The 21,345-nt window shown below is 60.7% G+C and overlaps 1 protein-coding gene across 1 annotated transcript; it reads left to right on the forward strand.

Moving 5' to 3' along the window:
* Positions 1-1,752: 1,752 nt before the first annotated feature.
* Positions 1,753-19,028, forward strand: Irf8 (interferon regulatory factor 8). Its single transcript, XM_026401869.2, has 9 exons — positions 1,753-1,793; positions 4,461-4,635; positions 9,349-9,532; positions 11,558-11,646; positions 12,826-12,931; positions 13,905-13,952; positions 15,907-16,284; positions 16,884-16,999; positions 17,414-19,028. The coding sequence occupies exons 2-9, from the start codon at positions 4,462-4,464 to the stop codon at positions 17,588-17,590; spliced, it is 1,272 nt and encodes a 423-aa protein (XP_026257654.1). The 5' UTR covers positions 1,753-1,793; position 4,461; the 3' UTR covers positions 17,591-19,028.
* Positions 19,029-21,345: the final 2,317 nt, after the last annotated feature.

Below are 21,345 nucleotides of genomic sequence, written 5' to 3' on the forward strand. Positions count from 1 at the left end.
AGAACCCTGCCGCTTGCAGGACTGGCTGCTGTGGGCTCTTGCTGGACTGTGACACTGGGGAGGACATTCTTAGATGCCAGGCTGGCTCTTGTATGACAGCCCCTGGGAAGACCTGCAAGACAGAAGCACGTAGGCTGGGGAATGGAATAAGCAGGACTGTGATGAGCAGGAGGCCACGGCTGCCGCCGAGACGCAGAGGAGTCTGCCTGATGGTGGGGTGCTGCTGGGGGCCCTCAGACATGCTATTCCCTTGGGATCTGTTGTTGCCCCATATCCAGCACACAGTAGTTACCTCGGTGCCTGTTAAACAAGAGCAGATTGGGAGTTGTCCCTAGGCAGCAGGTGCCACTGCAGGGAATGCCTGGCAGGTCTGGAGGCCTACAGGGTCTACAGTGACACCTGCTGCCAGCCAGATGCTGAACCTGCGGCTGACTCCTTCAGCTTTCACCCACCTTTAGCCACGCGCAGCGCTGATGGAAATGCAGCACATCCCTTTGTGCGGGGACAGCATTTGTACTAAGAAACCCCACCAAGGCTTACCGAGCTCGCCTGTGAAGAGAGCTGGGTGTCCTCTCACACTGGGGCTGCTTAAAGGACTTCTGATCCTCGGGCCTGACTCTGCAAGCTCCTTCCCTTCTGTGGCAAGCAGGGTAAAACGTTTCCCGGCGGCTACATACTCTTCAAGAATTTGAGTTTAGAAAAGTTTTCACTTGAAGTTTTATTTGGTGTCAGGGAACTCATTTACTTTGTATGGCTTCCTGAGAATCAGGGCATCAGGAAATTCGTACCAAGCAATGTCTCATTTACGAAAAGTTTTCAAATCTAATGAAATGTTATTCAAGCCACCAGTGACAATTATGAAGTTGGCACATTATGTTTTGGGAACCTTTATTTGAAATTCGCAGTGTAGTTTTTGTACTGTGGGGCGACTGTTTTGTTTTGTTTTGTTTTGTTTTTTTTTTTTTCAGATCACTGAGAAGCCAGATGCCCAAGATGACCCTGTACTCGTTACTGCTGGTGTTTGGCCAACTGGCAATAAAAGCCGATTACGACCCTCATTTAAAGCCGTTCCCGAAGGGAACACGGAAAACGCTCCTTTCCCCTGTCCTTGGGTGCTGCTCCCTCCACCCCGCGTTTACAGTAAATGCCAGCTCACACCCAGGGCGCTGGGCGCCGAGGCCAGCCCGTGGCTCCCTTCGCCCAGCCCGTGGCTCCCTTCGCCCAGCCCGTGGCTCCCGGGGGGCGGCGGTCCCCGGAAGCTCCCGGGCGGGCCACCGGCTGCACCGCGGTGCCCGAGGCGCTTCTGCGGCGCGACCCTCGTGGGCCAGCGGCCTGCGGAGGGCTCCCCGTGCGGCCGAGCCTGGCGGGTGGCGGTGCCCACGGCGGGACGCGCGGGGCGCCGGGGCAGGAGCTGGGCCGGCCGGACCTCCGCGCTGGGCCCCGTGACCTTGGCCGGCCGGCCGCCTCCCCTCGGGGATTCCGGCGGGAAGCCCCCTCCCGCGCCGCCCCCGGCCTGCGAGGAGAGGGGCTCGGCGCGGCCGCGGGAAGGGCCGGGACCCCGCGCGACGAGGCCGAGCCCGCCGCGAAGTGATTTCTCGGAAAGCCGAGCGCTTCGAAGAAGGCGGGCCGCGCCGATGGGGGGGCGCCACGCCCCTGCCGCCCGCCATTGGCCGCCGCGGACGTCGTTCCGCGCCCCGAGCCCGCCCCGCCCTTAAAGCCGCCGCGCGGCGCCCGGAGCCGCGGCAGGTCGAGCGCGGGAGCGTGGGAACGCGCGGCGCGGCGCGGCGCGGCAGGTAGGCGCCGTCCCTCGGCCGCCGGCGCGCGTGCTGCCCGGGACGCGGGCGCTGGCGCGGACCTCGCCCTCCCCGGGGTCGGCGCGCGGGGCCACCGGGGCAGGCGGCGGGGTCCCGTGCGGCCCTGCGGGCGGGCGGGCTGCGTGGAGTGCGGGCTCCGTGCGCGCGGTGCCCGCCGCCCGTGTCCGCCGCCCGCGTCCGCATCGCACGGACGTTTCCGTGCGGGTGAGCCCCAGGGCGCAGGACGGGCTTGGCAGGCGAGTTCTAAGTTGTCCCCAAACCTCCCAACCTCTGGCCCCTATTTTTTTTTTTTTTTTTTTTAAATCAAAGGTAAGAGCTAGTAAAATGGGTCCCACTTTTGCCGTTTGGGGCACGGCAGGTTCCTTCGTGACAAGGTCGGGAGTGATTGAGTGGTCACTTGAGAAAGCTTGGGGCCAGAGAGAGAAGTGGCCTGGTGCGGTTTCGTCTCCCGGACGAGGGTATCCGGCGGCCAGAGTCGCGCCTGGGGTCCCTAGAGGGGACCTGGTCCTGCCCCGGCGTCCAGCGGGTGGGCCTGGAAGCCTGGCCCAGCGCGCTGCGCAGGGATGCGGGTGGCTCCCGGTGGGACCTGCCGTGGGGAATTGTCACCTCGCCTCCGGGAGGAGGAAGTTATAAGCATGTGACTGGCTCATTATTTTTCCTGCCTGGGTGTTTGGTGGAATTCACTTGCTAGTGTTCACGAAATCATTCCGGTGGCAATTGCAATAGCCTCCTAGGTCCTTAATGCCGCCAGAGTCTCAGGCGATTGCAGGGAAATCGCCTGATTTTCTAGAAGGGACTGTCCACCTGCGGGGGTGTCTAGCTTGACTGGCTTTTCTCCGCAGAGTGAGCAGAGCCGCTTTGGGGGCTGAGGCCAGTTCTGGCCGTCTGCTGGGCGCCTGTCTGCTGGGTGCTGGGGTGACTGCTTCCCTCTCAGCCTCTGTCTTTCCTCCTGAGTGAAGAGGGGCTGGATTGGATGGTTTCTGAAGTATTTCCCAGCTTTCATAATCTGTGATTCACTTTTCCTCCCAATGCCACTTCTCCCTTGTTTTCTATAATCACCTAGACAGCTGTCCTCTAACACTTTTTTTTTTGTTGTTGGGGGGGGGGTGGAGTGCATCCCTTAGAAATCCTGATGAAAAAGTGTTGACCCTCTTTCTAGAAAAAGGCCCATACCCACAGAATTTGCTTCCCGATTTCAGGCTACTCAGAGGGTGCAAGCGGAAATATCTCCTTTAATTGACATATTCTCAGAGCCGGACTCCTCCCTTATGTCCTGACCCCCATGTTCCTCCACGCAGTCCATTCCTCCAGCTGGGGGCCTCTTCCCTGCTCCCAGAATGAGCAGCCTACTTGGTTTTCAGGGTGGGTTTCATTTCTCTCCCTAGGTACCCTAGGTACTCCTTCTTATTTATCAACACCGTGGCCTTAGGGCTCTGCCACTGTGCCTGGGGTTAGTCCCTCACTTTTCAGGTGAAGGGGTCTCATGGAGATGCAGGTGATTGGAGAAGAGCTTTCTAGGTCAGGTTTCCAAATCAGAGTCCAGTTTCTGATTCATATCTTCTCCCCACAAGTAGGTGGCTGGGGTTATTGGATGGAAAAGCTAAAATTGGCATTTGAGAGATCTCACCTCCCTCCCCCTGGGACCTGCCCCCTCTTCCTGCCCCAGAGCCACCTGCAGGGTGCTGGGGTTTCCAAAATGCATACTTCTTGCAAAGGTGGTTGGCCTTGGTTTTGCTTTATGGACCAGCACGGTTCTGGGTATGACCGTGTTCCTGGGGATGTTATGTCTTTTCACTGCTGATTGCTTCAAACTTGTTGCCCACAGAGGTCACATTTTAATCGGAAGAATAGAAATGCTGTTTTTGTTTTTGGGGGTGGGCGCCTGTCCAGCTGCCTAGGGGATTTCCAGCACCTTTCTGGTAAATGTTGCATGAGTTGCTAGGGGCATGGTGTTCTCTTTCTTGTCCCGCTGGGGAAGCCATCTCATAACTCTGGCAGGAGTGTCTAAGGATGCCTCTGGTGTCCTGCAATTAGCTCCCCAGGTCACAGTGCCTTTAGGCGAGGCACCTGGGGAGGAAGGTAGCCCATCTGTTATTGAGAGGCTCTCTGAGGGGGGCCCTGCCCCAGGGGCTTCATATGTGTCACTGCAGTGCCAAGAACCCCTACCCCCAAGACTCCAGGTTAGGTGATGCTTTGGTCACTCAGGGGGAATCAGACCCCAGCTCTGTCTTATCTCAAACTTGGGTGAGGCAAAGGACCCTGGAGGGCCGAGCCTGGAGGGTTTCCTCTTTTCCCAGCAGCAGGAGTGCTGGGCTGTCCTCTGGGGAACACTTGTCCCCTGGGCATCGGGCAGTGGCTGGGTCTTAGAGTGATGAGGGCTCATGGAGGGTGCTGCACCTGGGCAAGTGGACTTCCCAGCTGGGGGCTGAAGTGCTCCTTTTCCCTGTGGTGGCATTTGTCTGAGGTCGGGAGAGGTGCAGGTGGGCGCACATCTGGCAGCTGCCGCCTCGGGGCTTTCAGTTTTCCTCTGGATTCCACTGGGTCTTCTCCTGGCGGGAGGCACCTTTGTCCTGAACCTCTTGTTGCGGTTGCTCTGACTAATGAAGTGACATTAGATATAGGATGTTTTATTTTTTTATTTCCAAGGATGTGTGACAGGAATGGTGGCCGGCGACTGCGACAGTGGCTGATCGAGCAAATCGACAGCAGCATGTATCCAGGACTGATCTGGGAAAATGACGAGAAGAACATGTTCCGGATCCCATGGAAGCATGCCGGCAAGCAGGACTATAACCAGGAGGTGGACGCCTCCATCTTCAAGGTAAAAACCCCGCGCAGGGAGCTGGGAGCGTCTTCCCTGTCACTGTGGAGATGTCCAGGGATGCCTTTCTGATTTGCTAAGAATCTAATCCAGGGCTTTAACAACAGACGTCAGGTGACTTTACACTGTTAAGTCATCTGGGGTCAGTGGTGTCACTGGCACTTTTCCCATGAGGGGATGGGTGCTTTCTGTCCCTCTCTCCTCTCCCACCAAGATATTTTCCCCTGTGCTGCCACCAGGATGGCGTGGTGGACGGGAGGTTTCAGTCTTGGTTCTTTCAAAGCCGGTCTTCTGCTTGGTGCTGTAGGGCCAGCTAAGGGGGGATGCCATCCGCCCTGACTTGGGGCCGGGTGTGAGGGGTGTCCTGAACTTGCCGCAGATGTCTGGACGCAGTCTCCCTGGAGCGTGAGCAGCCCCGCGTCCTCTAGCACTGCTACCGGTAGCACGCCGGCCGGCCGGCGTCCATGGAGAGCCCTTCTGCTCCGGCCTGGCCCAGGTGCGAGGCTGCTGTCCTGTCCACCCTCGTTCTGCAGCTGCACCGAGAGTGGCTTGGCAGTCTCACAGCTCCTGCGTGGTGGAGTCTTGGACCCCTCACACCACTGGGAAGAGGAGCAGTTCCTTGCCGTTACACTTAGATTCAGACAGAGGAAGGAACTGGCAGGCCACCGAGGTCATCAGGGTTCCCTTAGGGTTGTCACAGTCACCTGTGGGCATCTCTAAGGCTCCAGGTGTCCAGGTTCCACCCCGGGAGGTCTGGGGCCTGAGGCCAGGGTCAGCCCTGACTTCGGCCTTGTGCACAGTGTACCACAGGGGTCTGCTCCGAGCCCAGGTTGCAGGCTACTGCTGTTGGCCTCCCGATGGCATAGGAGGTGGGGGGAGCTGGGAGGGCTGAGTGACGGAGGATGGAAGCAGACCGGAGACCAGGGGCATGTGGGGGGCAAGGCCTTCAGGACCCATCGTGTTGCTGGACTCTCAGCCAGAAGTGACTCTTTTCTGACACACATTAATAAAAATGACCAAGGCTCCCACTTGACCCAGAGTGGAGCGTGCCGAGGTCAGTGCTGGCCCTAAGGTGCATTTCAGCCCCACAGGTGTGGCCTGGCTGTGTTTGCAGAGGTGGTGGGTGTCTTGGGGATGCCAGTTACTGACACTTCAGGGGAAGGGAGCCCCTGGGAACGTTTTCTGCTGGCCCTCGGGAGTCTCCTGTTGCCCACGTGTCCCTCGATCCCTTCCGGTCTAGGACGTGGTCAGGAAGTCTGGACACCCTGGGGTTTGCAGGGCCAGCCCTGCTTTCTTTGCCCTCCGAGTGGGGAGGTTTCTCTCCCTTTGATCTTAGGTGCCTTTGGCCTTTGGCATCATGATGAAGTTCGCTTGGGAATGACTGTGCCCACTCTGAACAGGACCCGAGTGCCAGTGGGCTGGTTGGGAGTTCAGGGGCCTGGCAGCCACAGTCCCCAGCGCACTTGACCTGACACTTTGTGGTGAGGGCTGCCCTGCTCCTTGCAGTACACTCGTGGCATTCCTGGCCTGTCCCTGATAGGTGCCTGTTGCAGCCCCAACATCCTGAGGCCGTAGTCTCCCCCTGCTCACCAAGAACCCTGTTTTCGGCCACCATGGTCAGGATCAATGTTTAACTGGAGGCCACTGCTGTTGGCCTCCCGATGGCATAGGAGGTGGGGGGGAGGGCTGGGAAGGCTGAGTGGCAGAGGCTGGAAGCAGACCCGAGACCAGGGGCATGTGGGGGGCAAGGCGGAGGCTTGCCGAGGGCAGAAGCGCAGCAGAGGCTGCAGAGCAGGGTGCCGGGGCTTGCTGATGGGATGCAGGCTTCTCCTCAGCCTGCTCCCTCTACCGCCTGGGCCCCACGAGTGATGAATAAAGCCCAGATTTATACTTATGCAATGTTCTCCTCGGCCGTTTCAACAGCGTTAAGAGTGTGCAAGATTCCCAGGGTTTCCGTTGGTTACGCAGTTGCTTGATGTGGCAATCTGAAATGAGTCTACAATCTCAGCAGGAATGAGGCTGGGACACGGGTGCCCACCCGAGCACGGAGGCTGTGGGAGGGGTCACCCAGAGCCCAGAGCCCCGACGAGCTGGGCTTTGTGGAGGTGCTTGCTGTCCAGTGTCCCCTGGGAGCCAGTCTCCTGCAGCAGTGACCACAGGGAGCTTACTGATGGGAGAGGTCAGCAGAGAGACCCACTCTGCAGAGCTGTCCTGGGCTTTTCTGTTCAGCAGAGAACCTGTTTCTCTCATTTCAAGAAAACCTTCCCAAAACTTAGGAGTTAAGGAAAAAAATGTTTGTTTGCTTTCCTGGCTCGGTGAGAGGACTGTGAGAAGTCACGGAGGACTCACCTTGCCCGAGGGCAGCAGCTGACACTGGCTTCCTGTGCCCGCCTCAGGTGGGGCCTCAGGTGGGCCGTCAGTCATGCAGCAGGTGCTGTGCCAACCCTGTGTACACCAGGATCCCATCAAGTCAGTTTACTTTTAAAAGGTGCTTTCATTTTCAAAACCATCTAGTCAGGTGAGGGCGTGGCCCACAGGGCTCCCGCGGAGCAGGTGACCAGGAGCAGGTGTTGTCACCGCCTTATCAATTATCACACACCATGCTGCAGGTGCTTCAGATTCTGGAGGCCTTCAAGGGAAATACAGGAGTTTGTTGCTGAGACCAGGAGACAGTAGTGGCAGAAGAGGAGGACTTCACACTGGTGCCAGAGTCACAGCCGTGTACCATGGGGGCAGGCTGAGGGGCTCCTGGGCTTGGGCCTGGCCTTAGCCTTTTGCCTGGCCTTAGCTCTGGGAGGTCTTGAGAGTACCCAGCAAAGTTGGTATTTTAGAGCTGGCCAGAGGGGTCCCAAGAGGCCAGCTGCCTGCTGTGGGTCAGGCCCAGGGCTGGCTGCAGCCCAGGACACTTCCTGACCGTGGGCTGACCATGGGCCTGTGTTGATGGATGGCATACCCTGGGCGAGCCCAGACGGGGACTGAGCAAGACACTGCCTGGGGGTGCTGTGCTCCAGTGCCTGCCGGTGGCTGCCCATCACCAGGGAGTCCACGTGTCTCATCCAAGGCCAGCTGGAATGTGGGTCGACTGGTGGTTCTCAGAGTGGGGGCCAGTCCCCAAGGGACATTTGGCCATGCCTGCCGACAGGGGAGGGGTGCTACTGTGTCCGGCAGTGCTCGGGCGGCCCCCAGAGCATGACCAACGCCTGTGGTGCCAGGCAGGCACACCCTGATGTCAAGAGCAAAACTAACCGTGCAGCTAGCACCTGGTCTGCCCTTCCATGTCTTGGAGCAACCACAGGAGTCAATGCGTGGTCAGCAGCGCAGAGGGAAGGCGGGAGCCGAGGCTGCTGACTTTTGCAACGATTTCGAAGGGGAGTGTGTCTGCCAGAGAGGAAGCGGCCACTTGTGCTCACTGCAGGAATGTTCTTCCAGTTTCTTTTGGCATTAACAGAGTCGAGCGTTGACCTTGGATTGTCAACCCTCTTCTCTTTCCAGAGGGTTGGGCTCTTTTGAAGGAGCTGTGACTCATGGGCTCCCTGGGACTCTGGAAGTGTGCCCCCCACCTGGCTGGTGGCTGAGGATGCAGAGCCCAGACCTGCTGCAGGTGACTCTTGAGTGGCAGAGCCGAGGAACCTGCATTTCCCAGACATCCAGGGAGAGCCCTGTGTCCGAGTCAGTAGATCCGTCACCCAGTCTTAGACTGGGGTACCCTGGGGAGGTGACTTTCCTCTTGGAATCGCATTTTCCCAAATGGGAGGGACGGCTTCTCCCATGTTTCTTCTTTAAGGTCAGAGCACACCGACTCTGTTAGAGCCTGAGGTCACTTCACTGCAGTGGCTCCCTCTGACCAGTGGCCTGTCTTCTCACTCGGAACGGGGACCTACGCTCATTCGCAAGCTGTGTTTGTGTGTTTTTGCCGAGCTGGGGATTGCACCCCAGGAGGCTCCACTACTGTGCTGCAGCCTGGCCCTTTTCCTTTATAACTCTGGGACAGGGCTTCGGCCTCCTGTGTCACTGGGGTCACAGCCTGCGCCACTGCACTGGGCGTGTCTTATTTTTTAAATGCCGCTCCACTCTGTGCTTTGACTTGCAGTATCCAGCTTTGAGTTTCTGATCCTGGTTTTAGATCCTGAGTTTGGAGAGGTCAGAAAACAGGAATAAGAAAGAGAGAGAAAAGGCAACCAGTCGACAGGAGGAAAACATTTCATTGCATTTCAACAGTGGGGGGTGGCGCAGAATCATGTAAAAATGCAAAACAAAGTTTCTATTAAAAGGAACAGGGCAGTGGTGGCCACATTTAGACTTTGCAAATGTTCCCTTTTCTGCTAAGTTTTAGATAGGGGTTCATTTGAAAATACAAAAAAAGTCTTTGTTTTTAACATTCTCATGAAACCATGTGCAACTTCCTCTTTGAGCCACTGGCCAGGCCCTTTAGTCCAGGGAAGGGACTTTGCCAAAGGCTTGTCCCGGGTGTGCGTGATGAGCCTGCACCCGGGTTCGAGTTCTGGCTCAGCCTGGTGATCCAGGGGATCCACTGCCTGGGTCTCTTCACACCCGGGCGAGTGAGCGAGGGGCTGCTGTGGTCTCTGGGTGCTGACGTTGGGTGAGCACTGATCCAGCAAGAAGTCCTTGGGGGTGTTCCGGCCCCGGCGTGGTGAGGGAGGTCGCGGTTGGTGGACCCCCCTGTGTTCAACGTGTCTCTGTTTCTTTCTTCAGGCCTGGGCGGTTTTTAAAGGGAAGTTTAAGGAAGGGGACAAAGCTGAACCAGCCACTTGGAAGACAAGGTTACGCTGTGCTTTGAACAAGAGCCCAGATTTTGAGGAAGTGACAGACCGCTCCCAGCTGGACATTTCTGAGCCATACAAAGTCTACCGAATTGTCCCAGAGGAAGAGCAAAAATGTAACTATCAGCTGTGGGTCTCCAGCCTCCGGGCCCTGCCTACCTGGTGCCCTGTCTGCAGCGTGGCCTGGGGCTTGGGCTGGGCGCATGGTTTCAGTTACATGAAGTGGTTCTCTCCTTTATACAAGTAGATGCTGAACTCCCTGCTGACGTCCTGCGTCCTTGCTGTCAAGTGGCAGCTTCCAGGGAGGAGCCTGGGGGTGGGGTGGCAGAGGAGATGGGCTGGTGGCCTCGACCATGGCCCGGGAGCCCTGGCGGAACCTGGCCCTGCAGTGGTCCCTGTGGGGGGCCCCTTTTATTTTCTAGCAACTTGAGGAAGGGCAAGGGGCAGATCTGGTGGATAGGAAGGGATGGGTCGTGAGGGTTGGGAGGAAGGTTCTGGAAGTTTCAGAGTGTGGCCGGCTGGCTTCCTCAGTGGGAACTCAGGGATGGAATAACGCCTGAGGTCTCTTCCAGCTACAGAATCCCGAGAGCATTTTCTAAGGGCTAAAGCGCAGCAAGGACACTGCCCCAGTCCCCGGGCCTCCTCCTGAGCTCTGTGGGCTGCTCCCTGGCAGCCGCTCCCCAGCCGCTCCCCCGCCTGCAGAGCCTCCGCAGCAGCGCTGTGCCCTGTGGGTCCACCCAGTCACCATCACTGGTCGAAAGCCTTCTTTTCCCACATCGATTTTTCTTGGCCACTCCAGGTAGCACTCCGGACTCGATGTTCTTCAAAGTTTTTTGGCAGCCCAGTAATGCCTGGAGCCCTGGAAAGCATCAGTTTTATCCCACTGTGGGATGATTTTAAGAAAGAGTTGAAATCTGACTTGATAGAAACTCTGTCTGAACTCATTAAGGAGGGAGGGCGCTGTGTTGGGACGTCCCTGGAGCTGGAGCTGGAGCTGCGGTTTGTTCTGGGTGCTGGCTCAGAGGCGGCTGGGGAGCCGAGCCTGGGTGGAGGCCTGAGAGTCGGACTCTGCGGCCTGGGTCAGCTTTCCTTCAGGTCCCCTGTGCCTAATCTCCTGCAGCTGAGCACCAGTCTCCTGAGCCCAGCTCTGATCCCTGAGGGTGGCAGGTCCAATGCTGTGGCCTCCCTGGAGCATCTGAGGACCCCCAGGGCTAGCTGGGGCTGGGGACTGGAAGGGCCACCTGGTCTTGGTTCTGCCTTATTTCCCTGCTTTGGATAATTTTTCATCACTGTAGAATCTCATGGGATTCAAAGCAAGAGGGAAGTCTCTCTTGCCTCTCCTCCCCAGGCCATGCATGAGCAGGCAGGTGCCTGGCCTGTTCACAGCACGGGGTCGGGTGGCGGGTGGGTTGCTTGCAAGTGTGGATGTTGGAGGAGAACTGGGGACAGAGTCGCTGTGATGGCATAGGTGAAGGGACCCACTGCTGCACCTCAGGGATGTGCAGGCTGCACTGGGCCCCCTGCCCCTCCCACCAGCAGCTCCTAAGTGAGTCTGTTGAGTAGGGAGGAAACGGCGGTGGGAGTGCGGCCGGCCGGCAGTGTTGGCTGTGGTTGTCCCTCACCTGTGGACTCGAGGTGATTCTGACTGGGGAGGGGTCCTGAGATGGAGGCCCCGAGGCTGGTCTCTGGCACTCACTGGAAATGCTGGGTACTGCAGGCTCTCGAGGAGTGAGGCTGGTCCAGCGGTGCCGCTGGGTCTTGGGGTGGGCGTGTGCGGTGGCCTGTGCGGTGGGAAGGCCTGAGGAGATTTCCTGCCATCTGCAGGTTTTGCCAGGAAATCGAGGCTTTCCTCATGCCCCAGCTGGTCAGTGAAGCCCGCGGCCAGGAGGTCTGGCCCTGGTGTAGTGTGTCTGGGGCTCATTTTGGATCTAGCAGTGGAAGGAGGAGGGCAAAGGGCCCTGTCCGTCCATGGCCCCCTGCCAGCTTCTCCCTGAGGACATGCTGAGCCTGCACCTTTCCCAGACCTTGAAGCCAGCGGGGACCGTGGGTCTGACTTCCTTAGGCTTCACTGGAAAAGTGACAGCGAGAGGCTGGCACTGCCGCCTGGCACCTCACGGGGTCTGGTGTCTGGTGTCCCGCAGGCAAGCTGGGCGTGGCAGCTCCCAGCTGTGTGAACGACGCTGTGGACCTGGAGTGTGGCCGCTTGGAGATGGAGGAGGTGATCAAGGAGGTAGGTGGAGGCCCCGGGCGCAGGGGCGGCCTGCAGCCTGGCAGGCAGGGAAACGCGTCCATCTCCCCCGTCTGCCAGGGGCTCGGGCTGGTCCCCAGTAGCAGCTCCACCCGTGGAGGCGAAGCAGGCTCACTGGCCCTGCTGTGGCGGCCTTCTTGCACTGGCCAGCCCCTCGCGTCCTGTCCCCTCGCTCCTGAGCTGGGCCCGGGCTGCCTACTCTGTGAGGGTGGAGTTTTCCAGGGCCCTGACCTGTCCGTGTTTGGACCGTCCAACAGCCGTCTGTTCTCGTCGCCCTCTTGGGCAGCCTGCGGGGACAGTAGGCAGGCCCTCCTGCGGGAGTGGGCTGCCGTGCCAGCCGCTCTGTTCCGCTCTCGGACAGCTGAGGTCTCAACCTGCGTGTTTCGCGCCTTAATGTCCTGGAGAGGCAGCAGCCGAGCCCGTTAGGATCGTAGCCAGCCCGCGGGGAAGAGCTCGGGTCTCCTGAGGGCGGCTGGCTGTGTGCGCTGTCCGTCCCCTCTCTCCCACCTTTGGCCTCTTGGCTGTCTGTGGCTGTGACGAGGCAGACCTGGGATAATAACTAGTCCACGCGCCCTGCCACAGTGGTGTGGGTGTGGGAGGAGTCCTTATGCCAGCAGGCGCAGCGTCCCCAGGGGATGAAATGACAGTGTGTGACGGCCTGGGGCTGCTCTGCGGGTGGTAGCTGTCACCATTACCTTTCTGGGTGGTCTGTGGCAGTGGACTGAGGACTTCTCAGCTGTGTCCTTCAGCACTGTCCCGTTTCAGTGCAGCTCGTCTGAGGGAGGGAGGTGGCAGGTTGCCGTGCCAGAGTCCTAACGAATGCGGGTTCCGTGGTGACCCGTGATGGACTCCCTAGGGCCTTCAGGAGATCCGTGGAGTGGGGTTCTTGGCAGGATTGCTCAGGGTCACCGTTCCTTGGCGTGCATCTGGGGTGTCACAGTCACCTGCCCAGGGAGGCTGGGACTTGGCCCCTGGTTTAGCTGCCACCTTGGTGGGTCACAGGCCAGGTCTTTCCAGCTGCAAAGTAAGGTTAACTTTTAGCTCACGAGGTGAAGGTGACAGCGTGGCTTTTGTGGTGCTTGAGCTGTTCATTTCAGAGCAGTGGAGCCCCATGCTGGAGGCTCAGTGAGTGAGCCGCTGTCCCCTCTCACCTGACCGCAGCCTCCCGTGGACGATTACCTGGGGATGATCAAGCGGAGCCCCTCCCCGCCGGAGGCCTGCCGGAGCCAGCTCCTCCCGGACTGGTGGGTGCAGCAGCCCAGCACAGGTGAGGACGGAGCGGGCACTGCTGGCCACCCAAGTGCCCGTGTTCTTGTGGTCAGCCTCGCACCAGCTGGGCAAGGAGCTGGGCGCTTGGTACCGCTGTGACCCGTCATGGTGCCTGAGCTGAGAGGTGGAGAGCATGGCTTGGCTCCAGCCACCAGGGCAGAGCCCAGCCGTGCCCTCAGCCCCCAGCCGTCCCATTCCATGTCCCACGACCATGGCTGCTGTCCTGCACGCTTCCAGGGGGCAGCAGGAGGGGGTCTGGGAATGTCCTGACGCTGGAGGGAGGACCAGGCTCTCGGCCCACCGGGCCCCTCCTGGGCTCTCCTGGCTGTGCTGCTCCCGGGGGACAGGAAGGGTCCCTGCAGAACTGAAGACAGCCCAGACGGCAGGGGAGGGCCACTCGGTGAGCCCCCAGTGGGCGCCCCCAGTGAGCGCTGGATGGACAATGAGATGGAGACGGCAGGACCTGCCCTGGGGTCCCGGGGGTCAGGAGGCCTCTTGCTCCCGCTGGCTCTGGCGACAGGCGGAAGTGCCGGGTGCTGCTTGGCTGCCTGGGCTCTGGCCTTTCGCCCCGAGCACCTTGCCTTCCTCCTCCCTCTTCCCTGCCGTGACCAGCAGCAGACCAGAAGTGGGTGGTGGCCTGGCAGGCCTGGAGGTCCCCAGGCTGTGGCTGGCAGTGTTGCCTGGGGCTGGGAAAGACCCCTGTGTGGCAGGGACGCCTTTGAGAGGCGCTGGGGGGTGGCATGCAGTCCAGTGACTTGCCGGGCCCAGCCCCCAGGTGGGAAGGCAACGTGGCCCTGCAGGGCACTGATGTGGCAGAGGAAGTCCCCGCGCTCTGGCTTGGCCGAGGTCTGGTTCTGCACTTTGGAGGCAGGGACTCCTGCTCTGGAGGGGAACCACGTGCCGCAGGAGCCTAGGCAGGGCCCCTGGGCTGCTGCACGTGGCCTCCCGCCTGACGCCCCTGTGTCCTGCAGGCTTGCCGCTGGTGCCCGGGTACACCGCCTATGAAGCGCACCACTCAGGTAGGGGGTGTTCTGGGGGTGGGGCGTGGGCACTGCTGGGACACAGGCTTTGTGACCCTGGGGGCTGGGGCTGGGACCCTGCCGCTCTGTTTCTGGGACTCTGGTGGAGACTGCCTGGTGGTGGTGCCACCGCCACTGCCGCCGCCTTGTCCTTTCCCCACACTCATGTTCATAGCGAGAGGAGAAACGGTTACCGTGGTGACCACGGTGACCACAGTGACCCTGGTGGCGTGTTCACTGACCACTGCCGGGCAGTGGGGTCAGCCTGAGGCTCCGGTCTCCTACCTTCCTTCTCCCACCGCCGCTGGGTGGGTGCAGTTATTTCCCATCTCCCAGGCTCAGGGCCCAGGCTGCGTGCGGCCCCCAGGTAGATCAGGGGTGTGCCCGGCTGTCCCGTCCCTGGCGGCCCCCCGCCTGTCCGGTACCTGGACCGAGCGGCCCTGGGAACTGAGGCTCACAGACTGCACCTCCTGGGCAGCAGAGGACAGCTCTGGGGGAAGCCAATGCCTGGCCTTCAGGGGGCCCAGAGCACCAGTCTGGGGACTGAAGAGGAGTGTGCCCAGGCCTTCCTGGTGGCAGAGGCGGGGGCTCAGCTGGAATTGCCAGGAAGTGGCACCGCTGGGCGCCGAGCTTGTGCCTGTGCTGCCCGTGGGCACTGGGGCTTGTGACCCGGCTTCACAGAGGGACGCTGGCCTCAGGCTCATGCAGCGTCTGGCTGGCCTGGCTCGAGGCCTCCTACGTGGGCAGTGCTGTGCTCACGAGAGGTTCCAGCTCTCCAGGCTGAGCTGTGTCCTGCCTGGCGCTGGGCCGTGGTCTGGGGGGCTGCTGACCCGTGCCTCTGGACAGCAGGGTCAGAGCTGTAGCCTCTGAATGAGGGGTGAGGCTGCTGGCTCCCAGCAGGGGGACACACACGGCTGGCCGCGCGCCAAGGGCCTCCTCATGCTCCAGCCGCTGGGTTCACACAGCCCTCTCTGCAGCTCAGCTGAGGGGTGCCCGGTTCCCACCTTGTAGGACTGGGAAGGACGTTGGCGAGGGAGAGACTGGCCGAGGGGAGCCCAGGCCCTGGGGGTGCTCGGTGGTGGGCGGTGCCCTAGCTGTCCCCCCTGGCCTCCCCAGCAAGAGCGGCTCCTCCATGGGTCCCTGTGGGCCTCCTGTTGGACAGAGCCGTCCTGCCTGGGTGCCTTGGGGCATGCTGCTGATCCTAGTGCAGCTGCCCATTCACCCAGCTGAGGCCCTGACCCCGAGATGAGGCCCCGGAGATGACAGGGCAAAGTGCCACCATGGTGACAGTCGCTTTGGCACTCTTTCATTTGGAGCCATGTTCAGAAATTGTTCCAGGGGGAAGGGGATGGAGCGTGCTGAGCTGTCGGGTGGCAAAGGCGTTGGACACCTGGCCAGGGGGAGGCTGGAGGGGTCCAGGGGCTGGTACTGCCGCTCCCTGCTGGGCGAGCCTATCTGGGCCTCGGTTCTCCAACATCAGGTAGAGGGGTGGGGCCAGAGCAGCTCCGCGCCTCGGGCTGCGGATTCCAGAGCCCCCAGAAGTCGGCCACCTCAGGTTCCAGGTCCTCCTGAGGACAGGCCTGGTGAGGGGTTCTGCGGGGGCTCTCCGTCTGAGTCCAGAGATCCCCCGGGGGCTGTGACCTGTGGGACACAGGTGACGTCCCTGAGTCCTGACTTCATGTCTGCCTCAGGCCCGGGCAGCAGCTCCAGAGGCAGCACTGCCCCCGAGCTGACGGGTGCCGGCGGGCAGGCCCCGCACCAGGCACCACACCATGCCCCGTCCACGCCCGCCCCACGCGCCGCTCTGGCCTCGCTGGGGGGTCTTGCTGTGGCAGTTGTTGCTCCTTGGTGTCCCACGCCTTCGCTTATGCTCATGGAAATGTCACTTGTGGAGGGTGTGGGGCCTTCCCAGGTCGGGGGTCTCGCACAGCGGCCTGACGGCCCGTCCTCACAGCCTTCTCCCAGATGGTGATCAGCTTCTACTACGGCGGCAAGCTGGTGGGCCAGACCACCACCACCTGCCCCGAGGGCTGCCGCCTGGCCCTGAGCCAGCCGGGCCCCAAGGCCTTGGGCCCCGAGGGCCTGCAGCTGGTGTGCTTCCCGCCCGCCGACACCATCCCCAGCGAGCGGCAGAGGCAGGTGACGCGCAAGCTGTTCGGGCACCTGGAGCGAGGTGTGCTGCTGCACAGCAGCCGGCAGGGCGTGTTCGCCAGGCGGCTGTGCCAGGGCCGCGTGTTCTGCAGCGGCAACGCCGTGGTGAGCAAGGGCCGGCCCAACAAGCTGGAGCGCGAGGCCGTGGTCCAGGTCTTCGACACCAGCCAGTTCTTCCGAGGTCTGTGCCCAGTCCCTCTGCCACCCTGCCTCGGGGACCTGCCTCCTTCCCATGGCCCACTGCAGGGGGGAGGGTCCCCGGGCAGGTGGTGCACCACCTGTGTGCCTTCCCCTAAGCATCTGGGACCTGTCTGGGCCCCAGCATCCCCGGGGCAGAGCAGGGGTGGGTCAGCCCCTTCCTCTGGGACACTCCATTTTGCGGTTGCCCACAGACCGTCTCCCGGCCCAGCACCTGCGTCCTGGCGAGGTCCCTGGGGAGGCGGGTGCGTGTTTGCGTGTTTATAGATGTGCTAAGCACTTGGGTGACACCTGTGCCTTCAGGGCCTTTGGGCTGACTGAGGGCCACCAGGCGGACCACAGAGCCCCTGGGTGTCCTCAGGTGGAGGTTGTCCACTTAGGCCCCACAGGGCTAGGGAGGAACGGGAACCCTCCGGGTGTCTAGAGAGGGGGGCGCAGTGTGCAGTGAGCCCTCTCTGCACTGGCATTGGAGCCCAGGTGTTGGAGACCATCAGCACGGGGAGTGGCTGGGTCCCTCTTTGGGGGGGGGGGAGGCAGGCAGGAGGAGCGTAGGGCCTGCCTCACCAGCCCCTCCCCCCTCAGAGCTGCAGCAGTTCTACAGCAGCCAGAGCCGCCTCCCGGAGAGCAGGGTGGTGCTGTGCTTCGGGGAGGAGTTTCCAGACATGGCTCCCCTGCGCTCCAAGCTCATTCTTGTGCAGGTAAGAGGGTTACCCCTGGCCTCGTGCCCAGGCCTCCTGGTGCAGAGGCAGGCCCGTGTGGGGAGTCTTGCCACCTCTGAGCCTCTTCTCAGGTCTGGGAGTGTGTGTTTCTTTCTGTCCTATTTGGTTGGTTTTGTAAAAACCAAAGCCTGTTCAGAAAGTTTGCACCTGTTGGTTTCCTGGTGGTCCGAGTGGCGGGTCAGGACTTTGTAGGTCTCATCCGGCCTGGTCAAAGGGGCGGAGCTGAGTGGAGTGCTGGGCACTGGCTCGGGCCAGTGTGGGCAGCGTGCACCAGGCTGCTGAGCGCCACCTGCTCGGTCCACGCCTGTGGGGCTCAGGTGGGGTTCTGCAGTGATGGGTTCAGACTGCGGTAGGTGCAGGCCCCGCTCTTCCCACCCGTCTCTGACCCTCTAGATCGAGCAGCTGTACGTGCGGCAGCTGATGGAGGAGGTGGGGAAGAGCTGCGGTGCGGGCTCCCTGCTGCAGGCCCCCGAGGAGCCCCCGCCCGACCAGGCCTTCCGGATGTTTCCCGATGTCTGTGCCTCACACCAGAGACCATTTTTCCGAGAAAACCAGCAGATCACCGTCTAAGCAGCGTCCTCCTGGGCCCCCACATGCTTGCACTGGTGCCTCTGGGGACTGTGACAAGGGCTGTGGGCCCTCGGGTGCCGTCGGCGTCCCGGACCTGTGTGGGTGCCTCCGAGGTGTGCACGTTGGGCCAGAGTTGGGCCAAGACGAAAGCGACAGGAGCCCAGGAAGGTCTGGCTGCTGTAACGTGGCTTTTGATTAAAAAATGTAATTTTCTGCATTTTTCTTTAATATTCAGTAATCGCTACGATTCTTTTGCGTTTTGGGTTAATGGATGTCTGCAAAGACTCGCCAGCCCTGCGCACGCGCTGCTCTGCCTGACATGCCTGAGCTGAGGGTCGGCTGGCGAGGAGGAGGCTCTTTCTGTCCCGTTAGGATGCAGAGTTGTGACTTCAGATGCCTGATTCCACACACAGTGGCATTTTGCTTCTGAGCTCTTTAGTAAGATTTCACAATATTTAGTAGAGCCATCTTCCCTCTGGGGAGGGGGCCACTGTGGCCCGTGAAAAGGGGTAGGGTGCACCTGGGAGTGCAGGTGCGCAGGTGCCCCAGTCGGCCCCAGTCTGCACCCCAGCGCCCCTCTCCAGCAGAGCTGTGTGGCAGTGGCCAACAGATGACCTTGTGCTGGCGCTAGGAGAATGGACCCTACTTACTAGCAAATAGGATGCATTTCCTGTGCCAAGTTGGTCAGAATTGAGAGGCCGCTTAGAAGCCAGCCGCAGGAGCCTCAGTGCTGGCTTAGAGGCCGGGGCTCGGCCTGGTCATCTTTTGAGATCTGATGTCTTTCCAAACCACTTTGAAATTGCTTTTGAAATCTGCTTGATTAAAAAGTACTTGAATGTGTTTCCTAAAATTTTGCTGTTTTGTTAAATCGGGGTTCCTCTTGTCCATCTGTCCCCCTGTATTATACCTGCGCTGGCCAAGGTGAGTCCAGGAGATTGGGGACCCCGCCCGGGCCTGCGTCCTGCTGGAGTGAGCCAGCACAGGCAGGGGCTGACTGCATGCTGACCTCGTCCCTCTCCTGACACCCCACCTGGCTCCCCAGCAGGTGTGCCCAGGACCTCAGAGATGGCCTGACCTGTCGGTCCTTGGGAGCTGGGTGCAGCCCACCTGGAGGCCTCTGGCATCTGAGGGGCCAGGAGTGCCAGGTGCTTCTCATTGCCACTGGTGCAGAGGGGATGCAGGGGTAAGGCCTAGCGGCCACAGGGCCTTTGGTGGCATGTGAATACACTTGGGGACATTGGAAAGTGCCCGTGGTGGTGGCTTTTTCATTTGGGCAACACAGGGAGCATTGTAGTCTTCAGGCCATTGGACCCGTTTGCTTAGGTGTTGTAAGGTCACCAGGGACTCTGACCTGCAGCTCAGGGACTCGGAGCCCCTTCCTGAACGTGCTGAGTGAATATTTATTTTTGTATCCATTGGAAAAGTGTATGGATCTTACTATTCAAATAAAGGCTCTTCTAGAAAGCTGGTGTGTCCTTCCCTTTTGTCATCGAATATTTTATGGTTTTCACCAGGTTTCTAGGCTCTTTAAAGGGGGAATCTTAAAACAATACTAGACCTTGATTTGAAGGAAATGATTTGGCAGAGGGCTCTCCTTGTTGGGTTGGCCACCGTGGGTCACTGCTGGGCCCTGGGGTACAGTGGGACATGAAGGACCCAGGCTGGCCACCATGGAGATGGATTCTGGTCATTCCCATCGAGCAACCTGGCATCAGACTCACCCCTGGAGATGGGCCCAGGTGCCGGCCGGCCCTGGTGGGGTGTCCCGCTGCAGGGGACATGGATTCTCTCTGCTCTCGTGTGGGTCCCGCCAGACTGGGCCTATCTCCTCAGCTTACAGATGAGGAAACTGAGGCCCAGGTCTTGGCTGGCCCTGACCACTTGTGTCCTGGAGGACAGCCCAGTGGGGGAGGCTGCCACCCCTGAGCTGAGGGTCAGTAACACCCAGGAGGATGGCAGCTGGCCACCACCAGCCTTCTTGGGCATCTTTTCAGTGAGTCACGTCCTTTCCTGCACGCGGACCCAGGAGTTTGGTCCCAGCAAACTGTCCTGTGGGTTCAGGGCTGGGGGTGGGGGGAGGCTGAGCAAGCTGCCTGTCGTGGGTTCAGGGTCCAGGGGGATGGCTGGTGTGGTCCTCGCTCCCCAGGGCCCATGCCTCGATTCCACACAGCGGTCTTGGAGGGAGGGGCTGGGCATGCTCTTCTTTGTAGGATGCTTTGGCAAGAACTGGGGTGCTGGGGAATGGTATTGGGGTCTCGGCTGTGGACCCTCTGCTGGGCCCCAGGGGAGCACACAGGTCGCCAGCCTGTGTGGCTGCTCCTTGGTTCCCCCTGCACGGGCCACTTGGGTGCAGAACTTCTGTTTCCCCTTGCAATGCCCAGGTGGCTGAAGGCGACAGACCTAGGATGACCATCCACAGGACCAGCAGGCCCTGGGAATCCTGGCAAGACCTTGGGCAGGGGTTGGCAGGAGCCCGCTGCTCCCACAGGAAACTCCCTCTGTGTGGAGAGGCAGCGCAGGCAGCCAGCCAGACTTTGCAGAAGAGAAAGTTTTGCCATTAAATTGCTCAGACGTGTTTAGAAGTTCATCCTAAAGCATGATCCATACTCAATGGCTGGAGTTGTAACAGCTCAGCGGGCTGAGGGGCGAGGCCAGGTCTCAGCGGGCTGAGGGGCCAGGCCAGGTCTCGGTGGGAGACCTGACTGCCTGTGGGGTGCAGGTGAGCTTGGTGTTCCTCTTGGATGGCGCACTGTCAGGTGGCCTGGTGCTTGAGGTCACTCTCCAATGCGCCTGGTCTGCTGCTGTGCTGTGCCTGGGGGTGCAGGGACAGTGTGGCCCCGGGCTGGCTTCTCCAGTCCAACCTGGGCATCTCAGGAGTCTGGGGCAACGTGAGCATCATCTTTCCTGTTCCCTCTGGGCTGCCTTTCAGCGTGGACAGGTCTGCCAGGGGTGGGGATGGCTCCAGTCACCTCTTCTTTTGTGACAAACTGCCCACAAGCATTTGGCCTAAGAACCCAACCTGGATTTTGCAGGTCAGAGCTGGGAGACGCGGTGGCCTTGGCTTGCTCTGCTCGGCTCTGCTCTGCTGGGGTTTGGCGGGGAGGACCCAGCAGCAGAGGGCCTCGTGGGTCCTGGGAGTATAGGGGCCTGTGGCTGGGACAGAGTCGGGCTTCCTTGCAGGTGGTGCCTGGGCCGTCTGTCCGTCCAGGGTCCAGGGGGCCTCTCCTCCGCGGCTCCTCCGCTGGCCTTAGGTGTCTCGAACTAAAGCTCCCTGGCCTCCCGGCTCCTTTCCAAGCCTGCGCCTGTCCTCGCTCCAGGTCTCCTCTGCACCCTTGGGTGTGAGGGGGGCTCTTGCCTCTGCAGAGGCAGCCTCTTCCCCAGAGGGCTGGGGGCCAGAGCCAGGCGGAGCCTCTGCCTTGGAAGCCCCTGTCCCCGGGGCCAAGGCCTCGGGTCACTGGGCAGCCTTGGCGGAGCCCTGCAAGGGGTTGTCAGTTCCCTTTCCTCCCTCAGCCCATCATTCCTGGGGCACAGCTGGCCGTGTGTCCCCAACCCCAGTGCCCTAGCTCCCCAGGTTCTGGGTGAGAGCGGACTGAGGGCGTGGCATGCCTGGGCCAGTGTCCTGCTCCACCCACGTGGCAGTGAAGAGCCTGGGCTCTTGCACCTGGTTCCCCCAGGCGTGTCATGGGGACGAGGTGGTGCCTCCGGCAGTTAGGACGGTGCTTGGCGACAGCAGGTCACCAGTGGGGCTGTTCTCG

Source organism: Urocitellus parryii, chromosome 15 (genome assembly GCF_045843805.1).
Source record: "Urocitellus parryii isolate mUroPar1 chromosome 15, mUroPar1.hap1, whole genome shotgun sequence".
In the NCBI taxonomy this organism is placed as follows: domain Eukaryota; kingdom Metazoa; phylum Chordata; class Mammalia; order Rodentia; family Sciuridae; genus Urocitellus; species Urocitellus parryii.

What these genes read in the sequence shown, in the direction of transcription:
- Irf8 (XM_026401869.2), top strand. Translation starts at nt 4,462, where the DNA reads ATGTGTGACAGGAATGGTGGCCGGCGACTGCGACAGTGGCTGATCGAG. An exon ending in TGGACGCCTCCATCTTCAAG is followed by an intron (nt 4,636 to 9,348) that starts GTAAAAACCCCG and finishes TTCTTTCTTCAG; the next exon opens with GCCTGGGCGGTTTTTAAAGG. An exon ending in TGGAGGAGGTGATCAAGGAG is followed by an intron (nt 11,647 to 12,825) that starts GTAGGTGGAGGC and finishes ACCTGACCGCAG; the next exon opens with CCTCCCGTGGACGATTACCT.